Source organism: Cygnus atratus, chromosome 1 (genome assembly GCF_013377495.2).
Source record: "Cygnus atratus isolate AKBS03 ecotype Queensland, Australia chromosome 1, CAtr_DNAZoo_HiC_assembly, whole genome shotgun sequence".
NCBI lineage: Eukaryota > Metazoa > Chordata > Aves > Anseriformes > Anatidae > Cygnus > Cygnus atratus.
In genome coordinates, this window is record NC_066362.1 from 138,702,396 (window position 1) to 138,726,872 (window position 24,477).

At 40.7% G+C, this 24,477-nt stretch overlaps 1 protein-coding gene across 2 annotated transcripts in view; it reads left to right on the top strand.

Moving 5' to 3' along the window:
• The first annotated feature begins 19,362 nt into the window (after positions 1-19,362).
• The window catches only part of GABRB3 (gamma-aminobutyric acid type A receptor subunit beta3), a 110,018-nt gene continuing 104,903 nt past the window's right edge, over positions 19,363-24,477 (top strand). Inside the window, exons 1-3 of one of the 2 annotated variants that reach the window (XM_035558105.1) lie at positions 19,363-19,442; positions 19,555-19,646; positions 19,758-19,825. In XM_035558105.1, coding sequence (XP_035413998.1) covers positions 19,363-19,442; positions 19,555-19,646; positions 19,758-19,825 — 240 coding nt within the window. Of the gene's footprint in view, positions 19,443-19,554; positions 19,647-19,757; positions 19,826-24,477 lie in introns of those variants that run through there. The other variant, XM_035558106.2, reaches the window with a different exon arrangement.

Here is a 24,477-nt window from a genome sequence, read left to right on the forward strand (position 1 = left end):
TGCACCAAGGTCTTCAAAGATCATTGGGGTTCCCCACAGTTCAGGCTAACCAACTTATTTACTCTAGTTGGTAGATGCTGCTATCCAGTATGGTGGGGTTCTATCCCATACATTGAATTTGTTATCAAAATAGTTCTTGTAAGACATAATACCCATCCTAAGCAATTGCTTCACTCTCCTCCACGTTGGCTCTCCCAAAGTCTGGACTTAATGTAGATTTTTTGTCCCCTTCTACTCCTCTGAGCTACATGGGTGAGAGAGAGGCTTGCCCCAGATTCTCTTCACTTGGGATATCATCGGCTCCCCATCCTCTCATCGCAGTTCCCAATGCAGGAATGGTCAGAGAGCTCGAGCAGTTCCTGACTTTTCTGTATCTTCCTAACTGAGAACCCTTCTAATGTCTGAAATGTTAGGCAGCAATTCAGGGCTAAGCGACAGCTCCGAGTTGGGTTACAGCAGCGAAGCCATGCCCAGACACTGAATACTATTTAGAGAACAGGAGGAGAAGACTTGGGGCCTGTCCGGCCATAGGATTCAACAGTGCATTACATGGCATTGCTCAGGCTCACGTTGCTTTCTGGGCATGGTGGGGAGGCAGTTGGCTTACATTGACCCTTCTCAGCTCAGTCTGGAGTGTGCTTTGAGTATTCACAGACTAAACCGCATAAAAGTTAAAAAGAGTGACACCCTGCATGTATGAAAACCCTAGTCACTCTTGGGGTTTTATCACAGTTCAAAGTTGATGGGAATATCAAGAGCTTCTATTCATCCATAGGCATCCATAAGAGATACTTCCCAAACAAACATATGACCTAACACAACCCTACCCCTGAAATAAGGGGGGGTGACAGCAGCATACTTGAGGTGTGTGCAGGCAGGGGCACATGTATGTGTGTGTGCTCCAATGTTTTTCCAAGGCAGAGTTGTGCATTTTTCTGGGGGCTGTGTCTACATTGGGATCCCTGGTCTGCCAACCTGTGGTGGTTTTACCTAGCTGGACAGCTGAACTCCACCACAACCACCCTCTCATTCCCCCTCCCCAGAGGGAAAAGGGGAGAAAATATAATGGAAAAGACTCAAGGGTTGAGATAAGGACAGGGAGATCACTCAATAATTATTATCACAGGCAAAACACACCCAGCATAGGGAGATTTGTATCGTTTATTGTCTATCACTAGCAGACTAGAACAGTGAGAAACAAACACCTTCCCCTCCATCCACCTTCTTCTACCTCCTCTCCCCAGGCGGCGCAAGGGAATGGGGGCTGCGGTCAGTCCCTAACACTTCCTCTCTGCTGCTCCTTCACAGTCACTCCCTGCCCCTGCTGCACGTGGGGTCCCTCCCACGGGATGCTGCCCTTCCCAAACTGAGCCTGCGGGGGCTGCCCACAGGCAGCAGCTCTTCCAAGAACTGCTCCCACATGGCTCCGTACCATGGAGTCCATCCATCCCCCAGGAGCAAACTGCTCCAGCACGGGTCCCCCATGGGTGGCAGCTCCCCCCAGACCCCCTGCTCCTGCGTGGGCTCCTCTCCACGGGCTGCAGCTCCGGCCCGGGGCCTGCTTCTGCGGGGGCTCTCCATGGGCCGCAGCCTCCTCCAGGCCACATCCACCTGCTCCACCGGGGGCTCCTCCAGGGGCTGCAGCGTGGAGATCTGCTCCATGTGGGACCCATGGGCTGCAGGGGGACAGCCTGCTCCACCAGGGGCCTCTCCACAGGCCGCAGGGGACCTGCTGCTGCCTGCCTGGAGCACCTCCTGCCCTCCTGCTGCACTGACCTTGGGGGCTGCAGGGCTGCTTCTCTCACATTTTCTCACTCCTCTCTCCCAGCTGCTCTTGCCCAGCAGTTTTTTCCCCCTTCCTTAACTCTGCTCTCCCAGAGGCCCACCTGGTTTGGCTCTGGCCAGCAGCGGGTCCCATTTGGAACTGACTGGAGCTGGCTCTGATCTGACATGTGGCATCTGCTGGGCTCTGCTCACAGAGGCCACCTCTGCAACCTTCTGCTATCAGAACCTTGCCACATAAACCCAATACACAGCCATACTCCACAATGGGACAATAAAACATCACGGCCTTCCACCCTGGCCAAACACACAGAAGAGCACAGGACATAAGCCTGGGAAGGTGCAGCATCTGGTGCGTCTCCACTGTGCCTGACAGAACTCCAGAGGTCCCAATGGGCTGCACAGCTTGCCACAACCTCCAGGGTAGGCATATTCACATGTGGCACAATCTGGCCTGTAGTTTCACATAACTACCTTAATTTAACAGAAAAGTAGAGAGAAAGTTGTTACTCTTAACAATGTTTTCTTTTTCTTAGGATTAATGCTTTTCAAGTATTGTTCTAAGTGAATTGTATGCATAAGTGCCAGTGAAAACAGATTAGGAAAAAAAAATAACTAAAAAATATTGATTTATGTTACAAGCTAAATTAATCTTTTCAGGAGAGAAACTGGAAAAGACGCCAGAACATGCCACACTGGAACGTAGAAACTGTCAGCCCCATCGGTTCCTCTTTCTGTCTAGCATCAATTACAGTGGACTTGTAGCGATTTCATTTAATACTGAAGGGATCATGTTAAGGAAGGAATAAACGTTGATGAAGTATGTGTTTTGTTCAATTTGCTACTGTTTTAAAGAATGAGGTTTTAAACTTTCTGAAAGTTATTAGATTGTATGCATTCAATGAAAAGCAAGAAAATTTGTAAAGCATAATATGACACTGATTTCTAAAGCAAAAAAGAAATTGGATCTAAAGATCAGTGAACTATAACTTGTTTTCATTATGGACATTTCTACCAAGAGATTCTGCTAAGATTTAAAGCTGCTGCTAAATATACAGACACCTAGTGAAATGGCAAATCTCTGTACAGCTATAACCTTGTAAGAGTGGGAACATTGAATATCCTATTCAGTGATTTCCTGTAGAAACTTACAGAAAGTGAGAAAGAGGAGGGCAAGTACTTACAGAGCCACCAGGAGAGAGGGCAGTTCCCTCAAGCCCAGCAGTAGTGAAGACCCAAGAAGGCACCGAGATGCTCCCAGGGTCCAGCACACCCTGACAGCCTCACTGTGCTCCCGCTCAGCCGGGGCTCCACGTGCCCAACTTCAAAGGGACTCAGGGTGGTGGTGAAAGGGAACAAGAAGTAAGTGGGTAGTTTTGGAGCAATGAAAACCTTTCTGGTGCGGAGGAATTAGTGTCTCATTTGCCCAATGACCAAAATTGCATTCACTGGCACACAACTTTCAGTGGGAAGTCAATTCCTCCGTAACTCCTAAATTTCAGCAATCTCTAGTTCAATGTTAATCTATATTTAATCATGTACATCTATAAAAAAGAGTTATGCATGCCAAAATGAAGAGTATCAGAATGTCTGAAGTACTGTAAAATGGATGTTGAATTGATTTATTTTATCTAAAGCACTCTTGAATATAGAATTGTTTTCATGGGGGGAAAATACCACTTATGTTTCCTAGAAAACAGAACAAAGTATTGGGTGAGAGGAGACACATTCTCCTCCTTATCTGCCAGGGAAACCTTACAACTAGGACTCATGGGATAGCATTGACAAATGATTTAATTCCATGATGCTTGACCCATATTCCTTAAGTGGGATTTTTAAATGGAGATGAAATACCCACTTTCTTCTCTGAGGTTTCAGGTGCCTCAATATTACATTGTCTAATATATCTACATATATGCAACATTTGAGAGCTTTGAAAGAAAAATGCCAGTTATAGCTTAAAACCACATTAAATCCTTTTAGCCATTTTACGTGTATAGTACAATTTCTAAAGATGATGAAAAAAGCCAGGCAATTTAGAGAATCTAGTGGGTGAATAGACACTGAATGAATATGAACAAATGAAGGAGTATGAATAGATGTTGTTGTTGTTGCTGTTGTTGTTTTCTGGCTATATATATATATAAAAAAAAAAGTATTTCAGACTTTTCCAAAACTCTTCATAAAATTCTTGATGATCTGAGGTATTGAAAAATGTATTTTGGATTTCAGCAGTCTTTTTTTCACACTAAAGCACTTCATTGTGTTTTAAAATATAGATGGAGGGAATTTTGAAACATCACTTGAATAAAAATATCTCAACTACTTAATTCTTAAAAGTCAATATTTTCCTTTTTAGCAAAGTCAAGAGGACACAGTTTTTTGGTGTCACTAGAAGTTCATTTTGCATTTTAAACAAAAGTTTCAGCTGTGAAAGTTCCACTGAGCCTTATTAAAATCATTAAATTAGAATAAAGGACTCCTGCAACAGATGGTGAGATGTCCCAGTATATTCAGGACAGTTTAAATGTACAGTCACATCTCAAAAACCTGTAAAATAAAAATGCTGTTAGTTCCTCTGATTCATTTTTAAAGCAAAGACCATTTCTGTGTTTTCCGATCCATGGAGCATTTCCAATTTTTTTGTAGCCTGCCATGACTGTTTAACTAAACTTTACAGTTCTCTCACCCTCACACTTGACACGAAGTAGGGAAAACGAAGAGATGCGTACACTCTGTTACCATCTTGTCTCTTTTAAATCAAAACTTCTGATGTTTAAAGAAGAGTTGTGGATGAAAGACAGTATAGCTCGAGGCTATGATACAATGCACTTAAAGGTCCCAAAAGAAATATTCTTAACAGTTACAACCAGCTCTGAAACATAACCTAGGAATGTAAATGTTAGGGCTGGGCTCTTACATTCAAATTTCCTGACACACTGTGGGCTGACAGCCTTTAAATTTATAAAGACTTCCTACCTAAACAACAAAAAGAGCTAAAGATCACTTAGAATAATTATTTTGATCTGTAATTACAAAACAGTAGCAACCTGTGAGGAAGTATTATCATGCATAGACCCAACTGATTATTTCTTCTGATCATACACATATTCAACATTTTATTTTTTTTTCAGTGCACAATTTGGAGGCTAGTTTTGTCTGTACAAGTACATAGTCTGTGGTGTGTGTATGTCAGGGCATTCCTAACCCTATTACACACGTTTCTGTAAAACAATATGTACATTCACAATGTGGTTTAGAATGGATTGAGAAGTTATTCTTCACAACACTTTTTCAAATAAATATAATACTTGGGTATTTAATGGAAAAACCTTTTCTCCTCTCTTTCTATAATTTTATTTTTCAAAACACAACAAAAGAAATAATTTTTCAGTCTCCTGTGGCTGTCCACAATCCAAGGAATGATCAATAAAAGCCCTAAATTCTAAGGAGAACAAGGGCACCTGAAATTTTGGCACTAAAAGTACCTGAGGGGTACCTAATGGGCCCTGTCAAATAGATGTGCTCATTGGCATGGCTATTGTACAACAGCACCAAGTTCAGCACAGAGCTTGTTAGCAACACTACTTTCATTCAAAACTGTCATAACTTTGGGTCAGGATGACCTCTACGTTGTGTAATGCAGGTCATAGAGTAACATTTAAAATCCCCAGTTGGACACAAGGATGAGACTCAAGGCTCCCTTCTGCTTCCCATATACCTTTGCATGGAAAAGCTAAGGTCCCTCTGTGGGGAGCTGGCCTTTACAGTCTTGAGCTGTCCAGAAGTGGTATCAATTATTCTTCATTAATTAATTTTTATTTTACTCGGACTATTATCCCTCATTCTGAAAATGAAAAAATAAAGTAAAATTGGAAAGAACTGAAAGAAACTGAAGAGGTTGAGAGAGTGGGTTTCTTTGTAAGTCAGAATTTCGAATTTCTCATGCTACTGAAGTTGAAATGCACTCCAGTTCACATCAAAGGTGCACAATCCTTGTACCGAGAAGTATATCTCACACTTTTTATAATTAGGACACTTGCTGAATACATATATATTCTGGTCTGTGAAAGTGTAGAGAGGGTGTGGGATTTTTTTTTTCCCTACAGGATTTTATGCACACTAAATGCATCTCAAAGTTTTTTCTTTCCTACTTTCTTAAAAGAATGCATGTATTTTGTGACAGCACTCTAATAGCTTGGGAGGGTTAAAAAGGATATCAAACTTTTGATCATTCTGGCATGTATGCAAATGCTTCAGGTGATGGGAGAACAAAAACCTGAAATATGCAACTGCATGAATTTCTGGGGTGAAGAACTGCTGACATAAGGACAGAGAAACAAAATCGTTGGTTTATCTGTGGAGAGTATGGTAATGCAAACAGCAGGACAGTTGATGATCTGAAAATTATTTTAGTTCTGAGTGACAGTAGAACAAGAATATGTATTTCTGATCACACTGAACATAAAAATTCCCATATTGATTCAAGCCAAAGCTGCATCCAGCTGAGTCTCCTGCATCTGAAAATGGGCAGTAGCACATACTCTGGGAAGAGCATAAGAAACGGGACAGATGGAAGGTAATTCTTTCCTAGGTATAACCTTCCAGCTTCAGGCAGTCTGAGGTTTATGGACTTCCTCAGCCAGAGGGTGCATTCAAAACATTGATTTTAATAGCCATTGATGGAGCTCCCTTTCATGCATTTGTCTAATGGATTTTTGAGCCCATTTATAACTTTGGCCTCCACAGCTTCCTCTGGCAATGAACTCCACAATTTAATTATGCATTGTGTGAAAAAGGACTTTGTATTGCTTGCTTTAGACCTATTGCCTGGTCATCTGAGTGCTCCTTTTTTTTTTTTTTTTAATAGTACAAGCAATAACAAATAATCATTTATGCAGTCTGTGACTTCAGATACATCTATCATATCTCCCCTCCCTCATCTGCTTTCCAGACTTAACAGTTTCAGCCTAAGTCTCTTCCTTCCTATTGATGCTCTTTCATACATCTAATCCTCCCTGTTGCTCTTTCCTGTACCTTTATCTATCTCTCAAGCTCTCTGAGCAGCACAGCGCTAAATTTACAGGATGTGGGTAGACCACAGATTTATACAATACTGTACCTGTTCTGTTTTTTTCTGTTAATTCCCCTCCTGTTCTTAGCACATGTTTACCAAAAAGAAAAGAAAGAAAAAGAAAAAGAAAAAGAAAAAGAAAAAGAAAAAGAAAAAGAAAAAGAAAAAGAAAAAGAAAAAGAAAAAGAAAAAGAAAAAGAAAAAGAAAAAGAAAAGGAAAAAGAAAAAGAAAAAGAAAAAAAAAGAAAAGGAAAAAGAAAAAGAAAAAGAAAAAGAAAAAGAAAAAGAAAAAGAAAAAGAAAAAGAAAAGGAAAAAGAAAAAGAAAAAGAAAAAGAAAAAGAAAAAGAAAAAGAAAAAGAAAAAGAAAAAGAAAAAAAAAGAAAAGAAAGAAAAAGAAAAAGAAAAAGAAAAAGAAAAAGAAAAAGAAAAAGAAAAAGAAAAAGAAAAAGAAAAAGAAAAAGAAAAAGAAAAAGAAAAAGAAAAAGAAAAAGAAAAAGAAAAAGAAAAAAAAAGAAAAGGAAAAAGAAAAAAAAAGAAAAGGAAAAAGAAAAAGAAAAAGAAAAAGAAAAAGAAAAAGAAAAAGAAAAAGAAAAAGAAAAAGAAAAAGAAAAAGAAAAAGAAAAAGATACCTTGTAGAAAAAAAACTATGGTATAGAACATAATGGATTTGAACTAGAAGTATACACCTTCAAGAGCATCAGTGATTTAAAATGTGATTAAATAGGAGTCTGCATCTTGACATATCCTGACTTCATCCTTCCCACCTTGCTCTTAAATGCCAATGAACAGGCTTGCAGACTTGCTAATTCATTGGCATGTTTCTGAGCAACGCTAAACTTCCCAGCTCTGGCTGATGTCAAAAGGAGTCAAGAGTGGCTAGCCCTCATAGAATTGGACCTGAAAAGCATTGTTCTGGTAACTGTTTATGCTATGTGACATTGTCACTTCCACATTATTTGTGGAGCTTGATGCTGGGAAAAATGAATTTCTAGAGAGGTTATGAAAGATCAGGGATACTATAATGTCATCATAATTACATGTAACTTGGGCATCGGCATTACATAAAAGCATATTGAATGCTTACTTAACATAACATTTGAATAAATCATGTTTAAAATCATCATGTTCTCTGAAACATTTATTTCAGCTAGAGCCACATAGTTTAAGCTTCTCATACATAAACATTTTTGGCATTATTTATGAAAACTTGGCTTGCATCCACTTAATTTATATTTTCAGAAATAAAAGATAGCTGTGTGAATTGTACATTTCTAGCAGAAACCTCCATCATCTGATGCTTACTGAGGTTTCAGCAGATCTACAATGGTAATTCAATAACTGTGTCTATAATATCCCAGGAGTCTTAAACACAGTTTCCCATTTTTACATTTGGCATTTCAGTCTGTACTTTCTTATCTTGATAGGCTGAAATAATTTGTTAGTGCCTATCATGCTGGGTGACAGTGATGCCCTGGAATATCCAGCCCAGTTAGCATGGGTTGAAACTCCTCAGAAAAGAGAAAGTGAATTTTTTGACTCATTGGTGTGGGTGCCTCACTGCTTCTGAAGTTTCTCGAGGGAGGGTTGGCAAGGTGGGCTGAGCAATCCTGAGGTAGAAGCCCAGAAGCAGCTGTTCTCAGGAGGAAGTTTAACCTGGAAGCTTTGCATCTGGCTGTTACAATCAGTAGTTATTGCACCAAAGCCATGTAGTACAGGCTTAATTTGGACTCTGCGGTGTATGCTGGGTAAATCAACAAAAGTATTTTCTTCACTTCAGAATAAAAAAGCCTCTAGTATAATAAGGTATGCATTCTCCAAGTCTGTGGAGAGGGAGTTCAGCATCCCTTTTGTTTTTTACTCTGTTTGTACATGGCTTGTGCAAGGTGTGCAGAGTTCTTTTTAGAGTAGGAAAGGATTCTCAATAGTAGCGTCAATGTTCAGATGCTTTCAGAATCTGAAGCTGAAATAGCTCTTTCTTGTTGTTAGCATTATCTTCTGAGCTATAAATATTAGCCTTTGTATCTATATTTTTATGCTGAATCTTTTTAGTAGATACACAACATCAAGAGTACTTGTTAAGCATTCTGTGATTCACTAACATTGCTTTGTGCCCTGGCCTGAATCCAGAAGGGGCTATTACATTTCACTCTCCTAAAGATTATTTTCAAATGAATATGATATTTAACTTAATTTCTGCTTTTATATGATCTTGGAAGATTTGAAAGGTGTGACACAAAATGATGATTTATGTTTAAAATTTAACTTACATTTAGTTAAAAGACACTACCAATTCCAGCAATAGAGTACTAATATAACAGCCTTCCTGTTTCTTTGCTGCCTAACTTCCATTAGCAAAGATACTCCTCATGGAGCTCCAACTTAAAACATGTATGACATCTTCATCCGATAAGCTTTTGGAGGGCAATATGCTCAATGTACTGAAACAGATCTAGCTTTCCTTTCCGTTAAATCACCATGGGTGGGATTTACCTCATGCAATATTACACACCCATAAGTTAGACATCTAAGTATAGGCTCTGTTCATAGTTACTGCGTAGTTATGAAGGGTGATCCATCTACACTACTTCAGTCTTTTTCAGCCTTTGGAGCTGCTTTCAGTCTTTGGACTGGTTTTTGTTTGTTTGTTTGTTTGTTTGTTTTTTCTTTTCCATTGATTATTAAAGTAGCCTATGGTAACTGTCTCAGACACATTTAATTTTTGATGTTTACATCAGTAAGGAGGAACCCCAGTGAAAAACATTCTGAATTGTGGTATCATCTAGAAATTGTTCAGGCTTTAAAAAAAGACCAGAAAGCTATTATTTTGTAGTTCAGAAAAGTTCTAACCTTCCAGTATAGGTTGCTCACGGTATCTTTTCCTATATTATATTGAGTGAGACTTCAAGGAAGCTGGGGGAAAAAAAAGGGCAGAAAGATGAGCTACTATTTTTGTTAGTTTAATAATCCTAAATGCAAAACATTAGCTCTTTCTAGCAACAAAAACTCCACCAGCAGCAATACTAAAACCATATGCCCTCCATTTGATTTACCATCAACGACTGCCTGGCTGCACACAGAGCCGCTCTGCTAATAGTGACTCTAGGCAAGTGCATGTATAATATTCAAAGCAGTTTTGTTCTTTTATTAAAGTTGTGATAAGGATGCAAAGCATTTTAATGGGAATAATCAATTATATAATGATATTCATACACAACAAAGTGCTTTTAATATAAGTACTTTTAATGTGGTGCTTTTGTGATGGGGGAATTACTTTTGTAATACTTTCAGAAGCATGTCTTCTACTGGTGCCAGGCAGACAACAGTAGGAGACATCTGTAGGAGATGAACTCAATTTACTCATCATTCACAAGAAGGCATTTTTCAACACAGAGACCAAAGGATTTTACCACTCTGCTGAATAAGAGAATTTCAACATCAAGATGTGTCTACATTTTTCTATGAGAAGAAAAAAATGGAGTGCATTATCAGTCTGAATAAAAGCCCATTGTGAAACTTCAACATTTAAAAGATGACATTTGATTCTTTCCTGATACATTTGCCTAACCGTTTTCCCAATCTCCCTTGCTATTACCATTTTTCTTCCAAAAAAGAAGCTAAGTAAATTCTATCCTGATATTGGCATTTTTGCTGATGGATGCTAAAAGTTATAAGATAAACGGTGGCCATACGAGATGTTTGCACTGTTTTGAAAATTTTTAATAAATATATTAACAGAAACTGTAAATTTATGCAAGCATCTTTTTATCTAATGTGTATGGATATATTTAGCTAAGGGAATCAAAACCAGACACTTATTTTATCTATACTGTACATGGTAATGTGGAAATGATGCCCTCTTCCACCCGTAGCTCATTTGCTATCAATCCCAAGACAGTTTTCTTGATATCAGCTAAGATGCATCTTCATCTGTCATTCCTTTGGCTATGTTTGGGAGCATAGTCCTAAAGGAAGACTAAGGCTGAGCACGCTCCCTCACTCTATATCCAACCTCTGCAAATGTAGAGCGCTTACTCCAATACCTCCCAGCAAGTGGCCTTGTACATTTTGGGAAAGAACCCAGACCTCTTCTCAACACTGACCATGTGACTCTACCAAAAGGAGCTATGACTATGACCATAGTCAGGGGGTAAATTTGGGTCAGTCTTGGGGCTTGAGATGCTCCTTTCCTGTCCTTCCTCCCCTCCTCTCTCCTTTGCTAAACTCAAGAAATTACACCAAGCCTACACTGAATCATGGAGGACTGGACAAGAAGTGTGGACACCATAAAAAAATGTCCTTGAGAATGGCAATCTAACCACAAAAGAGGTGTGGTCTCAGGCATGCAATACTGTGATCTTTAAATTTAGAGCAATGTGGTTTGTGAATCCTGATGCCTAGAAATATCAAAGAACAGGATTCATGTGAAGATTAGATGTAGGTGTCTACATGAGAACTGCGTGCTCCCATTGTGTCAACAGAGATCCAGTCAGCTCAGTGAATGGAACCTACATATCGGAAGCTGGGGATCCTTGTCTTGTATGGGATCTGACCCAGGAGGCTCAACTCAGTTCCCAGACACAAGCATCCCTAGCCGTTGAGATGGTCCAAGGTATCCACCTTGGACTTCAGTCACCTCTCCAGAAGAGCGTGACTCTTCTGGAGTCACCTCTGGAAGTCTCCTCTCGGTCCTGTGTTACATCACAGCCCTACGCAGTGTCTCAAGTAACTCAGGGCATCTTAAATGGACTAGATGGTGGCATCTTAACTGGAGAGCTGCCCAGTTCCACCAGTTCTGTATTAGATGGCTGGCTACTACAAGGGGATTCATGTCATGAGAGAGACTCCACATGTCCCCGCCCAATGTACACAGGAATAAGGCATTCACAATATTCAGCGGTTAACGTCCTTTATCCAGTGCATATTTAATGCGAAATGCATAACCACTCCAGGAACAGGGACCAAACCCAATATCTACCTTTCCCATGTAAGTGGAGCTTAATGCATTCATACTCAGGATCATTTACCCCATGCTTTTAGTTCTTCTCTTTAACTTCTCTAAGCAGACAGGTAAAGTAATGCACAGAGACATAAATCAGATTGGAAGATACAAATCAATATTTATTATGGAGTGCCCCTTACATTCATCACGCCTTATCAGAAACTACTTAGCTAAAGCATATATTTTATTGCTGATTCCAGCAAAGCCAACACATTCCAGACAATATCTCCTTGTGTTCCCTCTTAAACCCCTTAAACCAGTGGCATTATTTCAGGAGAGCCCTTTGCTCCCACATATTCTGAAACAAACAAAAACTGTCAGAAAGAAAATCTCTTCTCTAGTCAAAAAATTCAAAATGTGTTCTGCAAAGTAAGATGGATTTCAGTTGAAAAAGCTCAGAAATACTGAATTAAGCTTCAAATCCTCTATTTTCCCCTTTTTAAAATCAACCTCATTTGTTCAAACACATTAAAATATTCAAAATCTCACAACGTATTTATTTTTATATTGAATATATTGCATTCCACTTCAGTAGAATTTTTTAGTTCAGCTTACAAAAAATAATAAAATAACTGAATTGGATAATGTTCATCTGGATCAATTAGAAATTTTTTTCTGAAAATTATTCACATAGTTTGATCAAAACTATACTGTTGTATCATGTTTTTCACAAAAGCAGTGACTATTTTTTTCCTTTTTCATTTCTTGGCAACAGAGTCATGGATCTATAATTAAAAAACACTTAGACAATTTCCAAAAGATTATTACAATGCTGTCATGCCAGGGGTTGAACAAGTCAATTTAAAGATTTTTTTTTTCTATCCCTAGTTTCTACAACGATGGTCTGAAAACCTTTGAGGCCCTAAACTCTGTTTTGGCAATGGACACAGGGCATGCAAATGATATTCTCTCTTTCTCTCTTTTCAGGAATGCAGTTGAAGAAAACAAAAAATTATATGCAATTTACGACACAAGGTGAGTAACAAAAAGTACTTTTAAAATGTGATTATTACCTATAAATGGAATGTTAATTCTTTAACAGTTACCAACTACTGTCAACATTTATTTTAAAACCTTATTTTTTGTGAGCCACGACATAATCTTTAAATTAAAGAATAATACCAAATATTTTAGATCATCATGCTCAAAATTCTATATCTACCTAATAACGTTTCCCCTTTATAGAGAAAGATTACCCTTTGTATACAGAGAAATTTACTTACACAGCCATCTTAATTTACATGTTATCCCACAGATGGAATATGGCCCATGATCCCACTCTGTGTATTATGAGCTTAACTGTGGCTGTTTCTGATGCCAGTGCTTTGGGACCGAGAGAGAAGGGCTAGCTGGCACAGCTTGGGGAAGAGGGGATGCATTTAAAAAGACGACGAGACACTTCCACGAGCACAGTGCTGCGCCTTGGCAGTGAACGCCTGGGGATGCAGCCTCTGTATAAACACACCTCCACACTTTCCGCACTCTGAAACATTTCCTTTCCCCTCCTTAGCGTAAGTTTAAAACAAACAAACAAACAAACAAAAAACCCTACCTAGACAGCAAGACATACATCAGAGTTTCACTTTATTCAATCCATAGCTTTTTCTTTGTTACTCTGTATCATCACTTCCAGAATTCTTCCTAATCTTAGCAAATCAGGATTGATGCCAAAACGTTTCACTGCACTTGCTTCTCATTACTTATCCTGTTTTATGTAGGAGTGTTTGCATGTATAAATGGCTTGTTGGGTATTTTTGTTTGTTTGTTTTGTGTTTCTTTGCCTTTCAACTTTTCCATTGTTAAAATTCAAGGGACACTTGGACGAAAATGTCTGGAACCTACATTTCTTAGTGTTTTAGCCAATCCTTATAGAGATACATCAGCTAGAATCCTGATTTGATCTTCCTTTAAATATACATAATACTAAATTTAAGCAATTCAAACACTTGTCTTCCTCACTCTGTATAATGTCCTGCACAATAGGGCTTCGGTTTTGACTTGGAATTTTGGCCACTCTAGTAAAAAAATGCATAAACAATAATTATGGCAAATTAAATTCATAATGTTATTGCCTAAATAATGAAAACACAAAGAAAGGGGCTATAGCATTCTATTTAATCCAGCCTTACAGAGAAAAGGTAACTGCTTCATATTATTTTGTTAAGAGTAATGTGCTTCTGACAAAGGGATTTAGATGAAAACAAGTAGAAACACTTAAGAATGAAGTCCTATGTAAAATAACTCTTCTTCAACTGCAGCTGCAGTAAAAAAAAAAAAATCAAAACTCAGTTACTTGTGTTTCTAAACACAGACTGTGTCTTCACCAGGACAGAGACTTAAAGAATTGTACTTCCAAAGCACCAAGGCTTCTCTAATGCATTTGTGTTATTTCAGCGCATAATCATTAATCTTTATGATGAAAAAATGTGAGTTATAAAGAGCCTCGATTATTTCTTCCTCTGCCAAAGCGTCAATGGATTTTTATTTTGATGTCTGACTCATAATGTGCATAATCCAAAGGTTTTGCCTCCAAAGGAATGGAACAGTGCAGGAATGCTATTTTAAATTCATTCAGATAATGCAAATTTTTGTTCTGTTTTCTTGAATATGAAGAAAAATCTGAAAATTAAACAAATTCAAAACAATTTGGGTCAAGCCTCTTATCAAAGGCAGATTTTTGTCCCCATTACTCATATTGATTAATACCTCATTCTTGTATGGCCCACTGAAACATTAAGATCTCTACTACATCAGAACTGTTGACATAACAACATAAATATTTCAGTATAATTAAATGAAAACCAGCAAATTATACAACCAAAGGAAATGGATCCATGCAACACTGCAATCTGCCTGACAGAAATGGGGACAATGAGTATAAACTCAGTGTAAACTCAACATCAGCAAATATTACATACACTTTCTGACAAATATAGATAAATATACATTATATACATTATAAATTAGGTAAATATAATACTGTTTTCCTCACATAGCATACCCAACAATCATTGCTCATTATTTGAAGAACCAGAGTGCAGCGCATGAAACTGTGTCACTCCCCAGCCTCCTGTTGTCACTCTAAAGCTCAGTTTCTACTGAGATACTGAAGGAAGAAAAGCAAGAAAGCTGAGCTTTCTGAAGAAAGCATTAAGTTTCTATTGAATAGTGTTTTGTAAAAAATGCCCATCAACTTTTAATTAAATAAAGTAAAAAGGAAACCAGGTTTGGAAAGGAAAAAGAAAAAAAAAAAGAAACCTTGAAAATTTTCTTGTGGATTTTTTTTCCAGCCAGTTTTATTAATTACACCTTCTCAGCAGGTTAAACCAGCAGGCTATTAAAATTGCTGCAAGGCAGAATAGGTAAGCAGCAGCGTGAGTCTCAGCCAAGTAAGATTAATGTCCTGTGTTCCTCAGAAGACAACACTTCAGCTGTAGCAGCAATTCTTCCTACATTTCTTTAGTTTCTGTCTGTCTCTGTTTTGTACCTCTGAACCCTCTGTGATTGCAGTTTGCTTCAGGATAAGACTGAATCTCTGTCAAAATCGGTTAAATGACAGAGAAGCCAGAGAGGAAAATGAAAAAGAAAATGTTCTGATAAGTGATTCTGACCTCAGCGTGTAAGTTGGGTTATGTTCATTTTGTCAGGTAAAGCCTCAGTACCACTTTCCAGTGTAAGAGCTCAGTGATGTATTGCATGGTGTGATCAAATACTTCTTCCCTGATTCTCAAGCCAGTCCTTCTCCTACAGTCTGGTGACTGATAGTGGTAGTCCTGCAAATGCATCAGTTGTAAGCAGACCTCTCTCCTTCTCTATGCGTTCCTGTCATTGCCTCCTCTTCTGCATCTCCACTAGTACTGATAGGGATGAACAAACCTAGAATTCGTTCCAAAATTTTGAGTGACTCTTCATTCCACTCCCAATGCCTTCAACAATTTCTATCCTTCAACCAAGGCTGAGCGTGCTCTGCTCTAGCTCCTTCTGAAAGGAGATGATGAATTCATCCACACAGCACGTTAGGGCAAATCAGGACTGTGCTCATGAATTGAATTGTTTGATCATTCCCACTTACAGTGCTTTGGTTCACTTCACAGAGCAGTCTCAGAGCACATGAACTGGATTCCTTTCTACAAAACTAAGGTGGATAGTGCACTCCGGCAGCATACCAAATGTGGTCCAACAGCAAACGAGAATTTCGAACTGTTTCTAAGAAAACACACCCAAAATGTGTATAGCATGGATGTTGGGTCCTCAGCAGCAGCTGTTCTGAGCTACAGAGCAGCCTCAGTACTTGCTAACACCTGCATAGCCAAGGAATCCATTGCAACCCCCCTCACCCCAAGAACTTATTTCACATCTAGGCTTGGCAGGTGTACTCTTCCACATGTACTTGCATCAGCCCAAGGGCAGTCCTTTTGCTCCTCCACACATAATGCTTGCCTTTGCAGATTAGACTTAATCCATTTTTGAAGTGGCCTTTACCAATATTGGCAATGCCAAGGAAGAAAACAGTATTACCGTGCTTGCCTTATTGATCAAAATTTGATCGGGAGCATAGATCTTAACTGTCCAGTGGCCTAAAGGCTAGAACACTCACCGCAGCAGAAACCATGATAAATTTTAGTCCCTGAACTACAACATTCGAAGTGTCATCTTTCACAGGAAGAGTTTTGCTGGGACAGAAAGAGTGTATGTTAGAAAAAGAGCACAAGTGAGAATGAGTTATGATTGTAGCTAAGGGAAGCAGAGAATCAGGTTCCATTTATTTTATCCAGTAATTACTTCATGAATTACTTGATTATGAAACAATGGGACTGTATAGATAACAGCCAAACCAGTAGGCCACAAACTCATGTTAACTCTTTCCCCCTCTCACCTATTTAAGTATTTGCTGTGAAGTGAAACATTTCAAACAGAGATGAAAACCTTACCCTGATGTCCTCAGATGTTCTTGGATCTAGCACCTGCATGCTCTGACTGGGTGCTTTGTTTTTCTGAATAAAAGCACCCAGACTCCTTCCTGACATGTTCTGAAATAAGCTTCTTGCTTTTTGAAAGGAAAAGTTTAGGAGCTTAATTCCAGGAATAGAGTAAGGGTGGTGAATTTTGGGGCAGGACAAGGAACCTATTTCCATGCCTTTTTCTTCCTACTGACCACATTAAACAGCTCTCCAAATGTCTTTGCATCCATCATTTCCTTAAATACTCTGTGCTGTGTGGAGCTTGTCTGAGCCTCACCTCCAGACTGGTGCTGCAGAAGATCTGTTCTGAGTCTTTTCTGTGCACAAAACCTCAAGTGCCATTTTCACAGTAAATGTCACATGTACAGAGTAGATGAGATGATTTTTACCTTTCATGAAATTCATTCTAAATTTCTCATTTGTAATGTCATTCAGTTACTGCTAAGCCTAATTGAATTCAAAATCCCAAAGAAGAAATGCTCCCAAACTCTCTACTTTCTTGTCCCATCAGCTCCAACCTGGGTTATCTTTAAAATACCCACAAATATATGGAAACAGTTGCTCTGAAAGCTCAGGAAGACAAATACTTAAATGAAGTGATAAAACGTCAGACTCTACATCACTTTTGATTCATTCATACCTCAGATGTGTTTTCAAAGTACCAGAATAGTGCATTAATCAGAAGTACTGTTCTCCAAAATATTTTATTTCTGTTATAAAACTGAAAACCTATTTAAGAAAAGTTATTAGTGTTCAAATACACTTTTAAATCACATTAAATTCTTCGTAAGAAATATTTTCATTGATGTTAATGTTCTCTTCCAGCATTTAGGGTGAGAGAAATGCATTGGTACCCTTCTCTAACTTCACTTTCTCTGAAGTCTTTGAAAGAACCTGTGTTCAGGACTGCCCATCCATAGTATTAAAAACAAACAAAAAAACAGATCCAGGTTCCTCAAATCAGTTATGCATGTACATACAGTTGTTTGATGTTTTAGCCCTTGAGTCAGGTATACTTCAAGTCACAACTCTCAAGTTTTTGAATGAAAGCTAGGATTTCACCTACTTTGTAATCATAGTAATTATGGCACTGTTAAAACCAACAAAAAACAAAACAAACAAAAACAAACAAACAAAAACAAGCCTAACAACTTAAAATGAAATCAGGAGATTTGGCAACACTCAGTTCCTCCACATTTTTCCTCATGGCCTATAGGCTACCACATTGTTTTTAAAGCTGGGCCTGCTCTCCCCTTTATTGTAGGTTTCTTATTAACTGCAGTGGCAACAAGGTCGGTATGTATGACATGGATTGCACTCATCTTTCATCTTAAGAATTTGTTGGGGGAGAAACAAAAAGCCGCCCGTGCTTTCTCACCCTTACACAAAACCACAGCATTGAAGCGTCTGTCCTCTTCCTTGCAGTTTCTCTGAGGGAAGAAGAGATGGAAAAAGTAAAACAGGTTGTAAGAGAAGAAATGCAAAAAGATAGATATTGTTTCCCTCCCCTTGGCTAGTAAAATTTTGTGCTCTGGGTTAGATCGGTACCCACCGATCCCAGTGTAACAAGAACCCGGAGCTGGCTAGGGACACGTTTACACTGCCGGTAGGGCATGGCAGAGAGGTCCCTGAATTGGCATTGACAAAGAGCTGGCTCTGGAGCCGAAAGCAATATAGCCAAGTCAGCGTGCTTCTGTTTCCACGCCAATTAGTCCTGCTGAAAGGCCTAATTAACCTGGAAGGAGGTTAACAATAACAACAACTGCGCTGCCTCCACCCCAACTAGCATTTCACAAGGAGCACCCAGAGCCTCGCAGCCAACCCAACAGCCAGCAGACAGCCCCCGCAACACGCCTGTTTGGCACGGGGCCGCTTTCCTTCATTACGCCGGGGTAATTAACGAAGCCTGGGAGCCGGAGGGTTTGGGCCTCACGAGACACACGACGACGGCCACCTGACAGGCCGGGTGCCCCCATACATCCCCCTGCCGTGTCGGGGGACACCCCCATGCCCCCGGCACCCCCCTGGAGCCCCGGGGCGTTGCGCCTGAGGGGCTTCGGCCACCTAAGAGACGGCGCGGGGGCGGCTGCCCCCTCACCCCCGGCCCTACGGGGTGGCCATGATGTGAGGGGGGGGCTGCCAGAGGGCGCCGCGAGCTGCCCCGGCTGCCAGTCTGGGGGCTCGAGGGGCACCCGGGGAGCCGCCCCCCGCCGTCCCCGGCTGCTGCTGGGCCCCGTCGCCGGCGAGCCCCCGTTCCCCGCAGGCGCCCTCCCCTCCCCTCCTCTCCTCTCCCGGCAGGCGGGAGGGCACCGGCGGAGGGCGGCTTCCTCCGGGGCTCGGCGGCTGTGGGGTGGGCGCGGGCGGCTGCTACGGTGTCTGGGCGGGGGTGGGGGCTTTTTTTGGGGGTGGGAGGGCGGGGTGGGGTGGGGGGGAGAACGGGGGACTGTCGCCTCCGCCTCTTCCTCAGCGGCAGCCGGGGCAGCCGGATCGCGGCGGTGGCGGCTGCTGCTGCTGCTGCTGCGCGGAGGGAGCCCGGGGAGGAGGGATGTGGGGCTTTGGGGGAGGCAGGATCTTCGGGATCTTCTCCGCTCCCGTCCTGGTGGCCGTGGTGTGCTGCGCCCAGAGGTAGGAGGCAGCGTGCCCCGGCGGCGGGGGACCGCGCTGATGGATGGGCTCTGCCCCCCGCCCCGCTCCCCAACCTCGGCCCCTGCCTCCCCCGTCTCTCTCGCCCCCACAGTGTGAACGATCCCGGCAACATGTCCTTCGTGAAAGAAACTGTGGATAAACTGCTGAAGGGCTACGACATCCGCCTCCGCCCGGATTTCGGAGGTGAGTGGCACCGGCCGCCGCTGCCCGCACCCCCCCGTTTTGTCCCGGGGCTGCCCGGCCCGGCTCGGCTCGGCTCGGCTCCCCGGCTGACCGTGTGTGCTCTGTCCGTAGGTCCGCCCGTCTGCGTGGGGATGAACATCGACATCGCCAGCATCGACATGGTCTCCGAGGTCAACATGGTGAGTGAGTGCGGGGGTGCCCGTCCTCCTTCCCCCCCTCACCGCCGCTCTGCCCGGGCAGGTCGAGCTCGGCCGGGTGCTGAGCGCAGCCCCTCTGGGTCTCCAAACTTTCCATCCCTGTAGGACTCGCTTTTTCGGATTTCGCTCCTTCCCTTCTCGGTGCGAACAGAGCGGGGCTGGGGCTGGCAGCGGCCGCCCCCCGCCCGCTGGGTCCGGGCTTCTTGGGGAGGGCGAAAAGCGGAAAAAAAAAAAAGGGGGGGGGGGGGGCTCGGAGGCGGCCAAGCTCCCACCCGAGCACCGGGGAGCGATGCTGAGAGCTCCAGGACCGGGATGCACGCCGGAGGCATCTCGCTTTTTGCTCCTCCGAGCGGATTTTCGGGGGCTGTCGGGTTGACCGAGGGACCGGCTTGCGTTCAGTGCGTTCAGTGCTTGCGTTCGGCTTGCTGCAGCCCGGCCCCCGAGGCAGCGCGGCTGGGTGGGCTGGCGCCGGGAGGTGGGTTTGCCATTTCTTGTCCTGATCCTGAATCCCAGGTGGAGTTTCCGAGCGTTTCTGAGCAAATTCCCTGTTCCTCCTTGGTCTCGGGTTCTTCCTCCTAACCTTCCTTTTGCAAATCTAAGGTAAAACGAGCGGGCTGCTCTGCGGTTCTGTAGCCACGTTTATGTCATTGCAAATAATCCTCTACATTAAAAAGCGGAGCTCTTTTTCAGTAGATAATGATGCTAACACCAGCTCTACCTGTCCTTCAACTCATTGTTGCAGTGTTACAAGCTGACAGAGCCTGGCTTTGTAGGTGATCTGTGTGTCTTACTTAATTCTGCCTCTTCCTTCCCCTGCTTTACCCAAAATGCTGAGATAGAAACTTTTTGCTGTGCTTCTGATCTTTTACAGATGGTTTTTGTAGACATACAGCCTGTTTACAGTTCAAGCGCCACCAACATCTTCCTATATACTCATTTAGGGGGGCAATTGAGGTAGCTCTCATTTGTAAGAGTTTGTTTTAGGCTTCCTGCAAATTCAGGCAGCAGCAGGGACATCTCTTATATTCCACAGGCTCTCCTGTACCTGTAGCATTGCTTCTCAATAAAATGAAAGCTGAGTCCTTGAAGAGTAATTCAGAAGTCTTACTTCACTGTTCTCACTGCAACCTTCCCACCTTTGGCTATGCTTCATTCTTAGCAAAACAGTGAATTACAAATTGAATTTATATGCAACATTCTCTGTGTGAAGTGCTGCATTGGCAGTAAATATGAGAAACAGACCAAGGTGCGAAAGAAAACTACAGGATATGCAGTGATTTTTTTTTTTCAGCTATGGGAAGAAAGCCTGTTACATTTAAATAATTTGTCCAACCCACTGTAGCAGGGATATGAGGAAAAATTACATATGCTGCTTGTTATGCTGCTAGACTGAGCATTTAGATCTTAAGTGAGACAGGAGCTCCTTGAGAGGACAGGTGAGCCAGCCCAGCAGTTGCTTTAGTTTCTAGCAGGGGCACAAGTTAGTGCCTGCTGTTTCCCATGACTTGGCAGAGCTCTAAAGAAATGAAGAGTTTCCTTCTATGTCCTCTAATGGGGCAAGGCAAAGTCTGAAAAAGACCGATGCTGATCTTGCAACAGAAACAAATAACTGTTTCTGAAAGGAAGTACTAAAGTACTGTTGTTACCAAAACTGTACTTATTTACTTCAGGAAAAAATGAGCAGAAAGGGCTTCTGGTTGGTGAACTACAGCTGGACTTGCAGTTGGTCTTGTCGCATCTGCCTTGGAAAGAAGTCTTCTATGACTAAGCCTAGCTGTATTCAAGCACTGTCTGAGTTGATTAATTTCAGTTATTCAGGTAACTTTATACTCATTTGCAAAGATTCTTGTGTAAATATCAAGAAGCAGTGAATAAGGAAGAAAAGAAGGAGCTTTTCAAAATTGCTGATGTTTATGTTTTAAGATAGTACTTTGGAGGGGAAAAAAGTCGCTGTTAGTTTGAAGACGTGAGGTGTCTCTGGTGAACTTCACGCTAGTTACCAACTAAACTTTTAATCTTTGACATATTCTTCTATTTAATGCCAAGCAGATATTTTTAGCTTCGACCTTTAGCCTCATTAACTATTGAAATATCTTACAAGAATCTCTCTGAACTGTGGTACTGTGGACATTAATTCCTTTGATTTAAATCTAGACATTGGTGTAACCTTTTATAAATTAGCTTGTTAAAATTCATCTCTATATTAAAAATAAAGTAACCAGGGAATTAACATTCTTCAATTTTATGAATATAAATAAAAAGTTATTATAGCAAGTTTTATTGTACTGCCTTCTAGGCAGCCTGTAATGTAGCTTTCAGTGATATGATGACAATTCTTTGTAATAAGAATTACAGCTTCTGTCATACTCTTCTATTTTTAATCAAACTGTAGCCTTATTCTCAATGAATCTTCAGTTACTAGGTATTCACTTCACTTTCCAACGGTTTAAAAAATTGTGTATTTTTGGTCTTCCTGTTGAAAATTATTGGAAGTCCTCTGCCTTCCATAAGTCCAGGTTAACCTCCAGCTATCTTTTAGAAGAGACTAATTGAATAGTAATATACATCATACTTAGGTTACATGGAAAAGTTAACATTTTTCTTTACTTATGGTGCTGTAACGCTAAGCTGGATCAAGAGAGCTGATGCAAGTATCAGATTGTTTTACTGCAAAGTTCTAAATCAGCAGTTTCTATTTGATTTCATAATATCTTGAAAACATCGGGGAGCTTTATTGTTACTTGACCATACTATTTACATCATACTGAAAATACAAAATATTTATGAAGTAAAAATAATATGCTTTCATGTTTATACTTTTACATATGTGGTAGCAACAATAGATTAATCAAGCTGAATGTACAAAGCACATTTTTCAAGGAAGGGCTGCAGTCTGTTAATGACCTGCATGTATACATATGTGTAAATATATGTGTATGTATACATATATATATCCATGAGTGCTTTATTTCCCTGCTATACTTATGCATGCTTTCACATGATTATTTGCCTATTTCACAAACTTTACCTGAAATTGGGTACTTAGCCACCTACCTATTTTTGTGCATACCTACAATAATTGCATTTAAAACTGCTGTAAGTGCATGTAAATTGTACGCTAAAGTATATCTCTAAACAAAATACTAATCGATAATACTAGAATATCCTGAGAAAATACTATAAATCCTTTTACCAAAAAAGAGTACTGAAGATTACAGTTGTCTTATTACAATAGTTTAGCTTTATGATACAGAATTTTACATGATTTTGGTTGATTGTGTTCTGTACTTTCTCTGTTTTGGAGGAATGTTTTCCTTGGATGATGCAAATTGAAAGAGAGTTTTTATGCTTTTTACTAGTCTGTTTCTGATCAGACTGCATCCGCAATTACTGAATTTTTATAGTCTGTTTTTTTTTTCATTGTTGTTCAACATTTGGTCTGTGAATCAAATGTGTTAGTTCCAGACATATAATTTCCAAGCAGCCAAATACCCCCATAGAGTTTTATCCCTAAGAAGTTAAATAATCAATACATTGATTCTCCCAACAACCCCTCTTTAAACTCATCATTGTAGCTGGAAGACTAAGGTGCTGTGCTTTCATTTTCCCATCATTTTAGGATGTGGCTTATAGCTTATGTGAGATAAAGCTATAAAGTGGACAGAGAAAATGAGGGGATCAGTACAAAAATGAACCCTTCTCCTTAGAGATAATGTTTTGCAGAGAATAGTGTGATCTCCTGTAAGCAAGGAATCTTGTGCTACTGCTCGCTAAACTGCTCTCTGCATTCTCTTTGTGCATACAGGGGACTTCAGAGCTGTTGATCCAGGGTTTTTCAAAGGCTCTAATTTCAATAAAATTAAACCAGGAAAACCCAGGAGGCATCATTGGCTATATAGTCCTCCTGCTGTTTTTGAGAATACTGTACTAAGAAAATTAGTTTGACATAAAGTCAGATCATAAAGCTTATGAGTTGTTTCTGAAAAAGATGTAATCTGTTCTATGCTAGCACTGTAATTTTTTATTTTTACATATGTTCCAGTATAAAACTTCAAGTACACATATGGACTCCATTGGGTGCCTGCTATTTTCTAAGCAATTTTGACATCTTTCTGACAAACTGTGTTTTACTTGCTGCTTTAAGGTCAACTGAAGTTCTTACATAGGACAAATATCGTCTATGTTCCTTAGATAGCGATGCATAAAGATTTATTTCTAGGTGAATTAATTCATACTTCGCCTGAAGTACTGGAGACACCGAACCTTCATGCTTCCATTGCTGAGACTTGTCTAGTCTTTCTTCAGATGCCTGAAAAATAGGGTGTGACTCAGTTCTTGTAAACTGAGATGTATACAATTAGTTTTCTAAATGTGAGCTGGATTGGTACGCTCTGCGACTATAGTTAATGGAGATGTAGGACAGAATTTGTCTGCTTAGGCAAAGGTGTCTATTGTCATTCTGTCTCTCATGCATCATACTTGCCCTCCAATTTCCAATTCATAAGTTCTGTGTCACGTCTGCATGCTCTGTGCAGCTGTGTTGGATGTCATACCAGCTGCTGAAGTTTAAACAATTGTCTTATCCTTGTCAATACAGCCAATGGAGAGCTATTTAGCTTAAAATAAAGAGGACA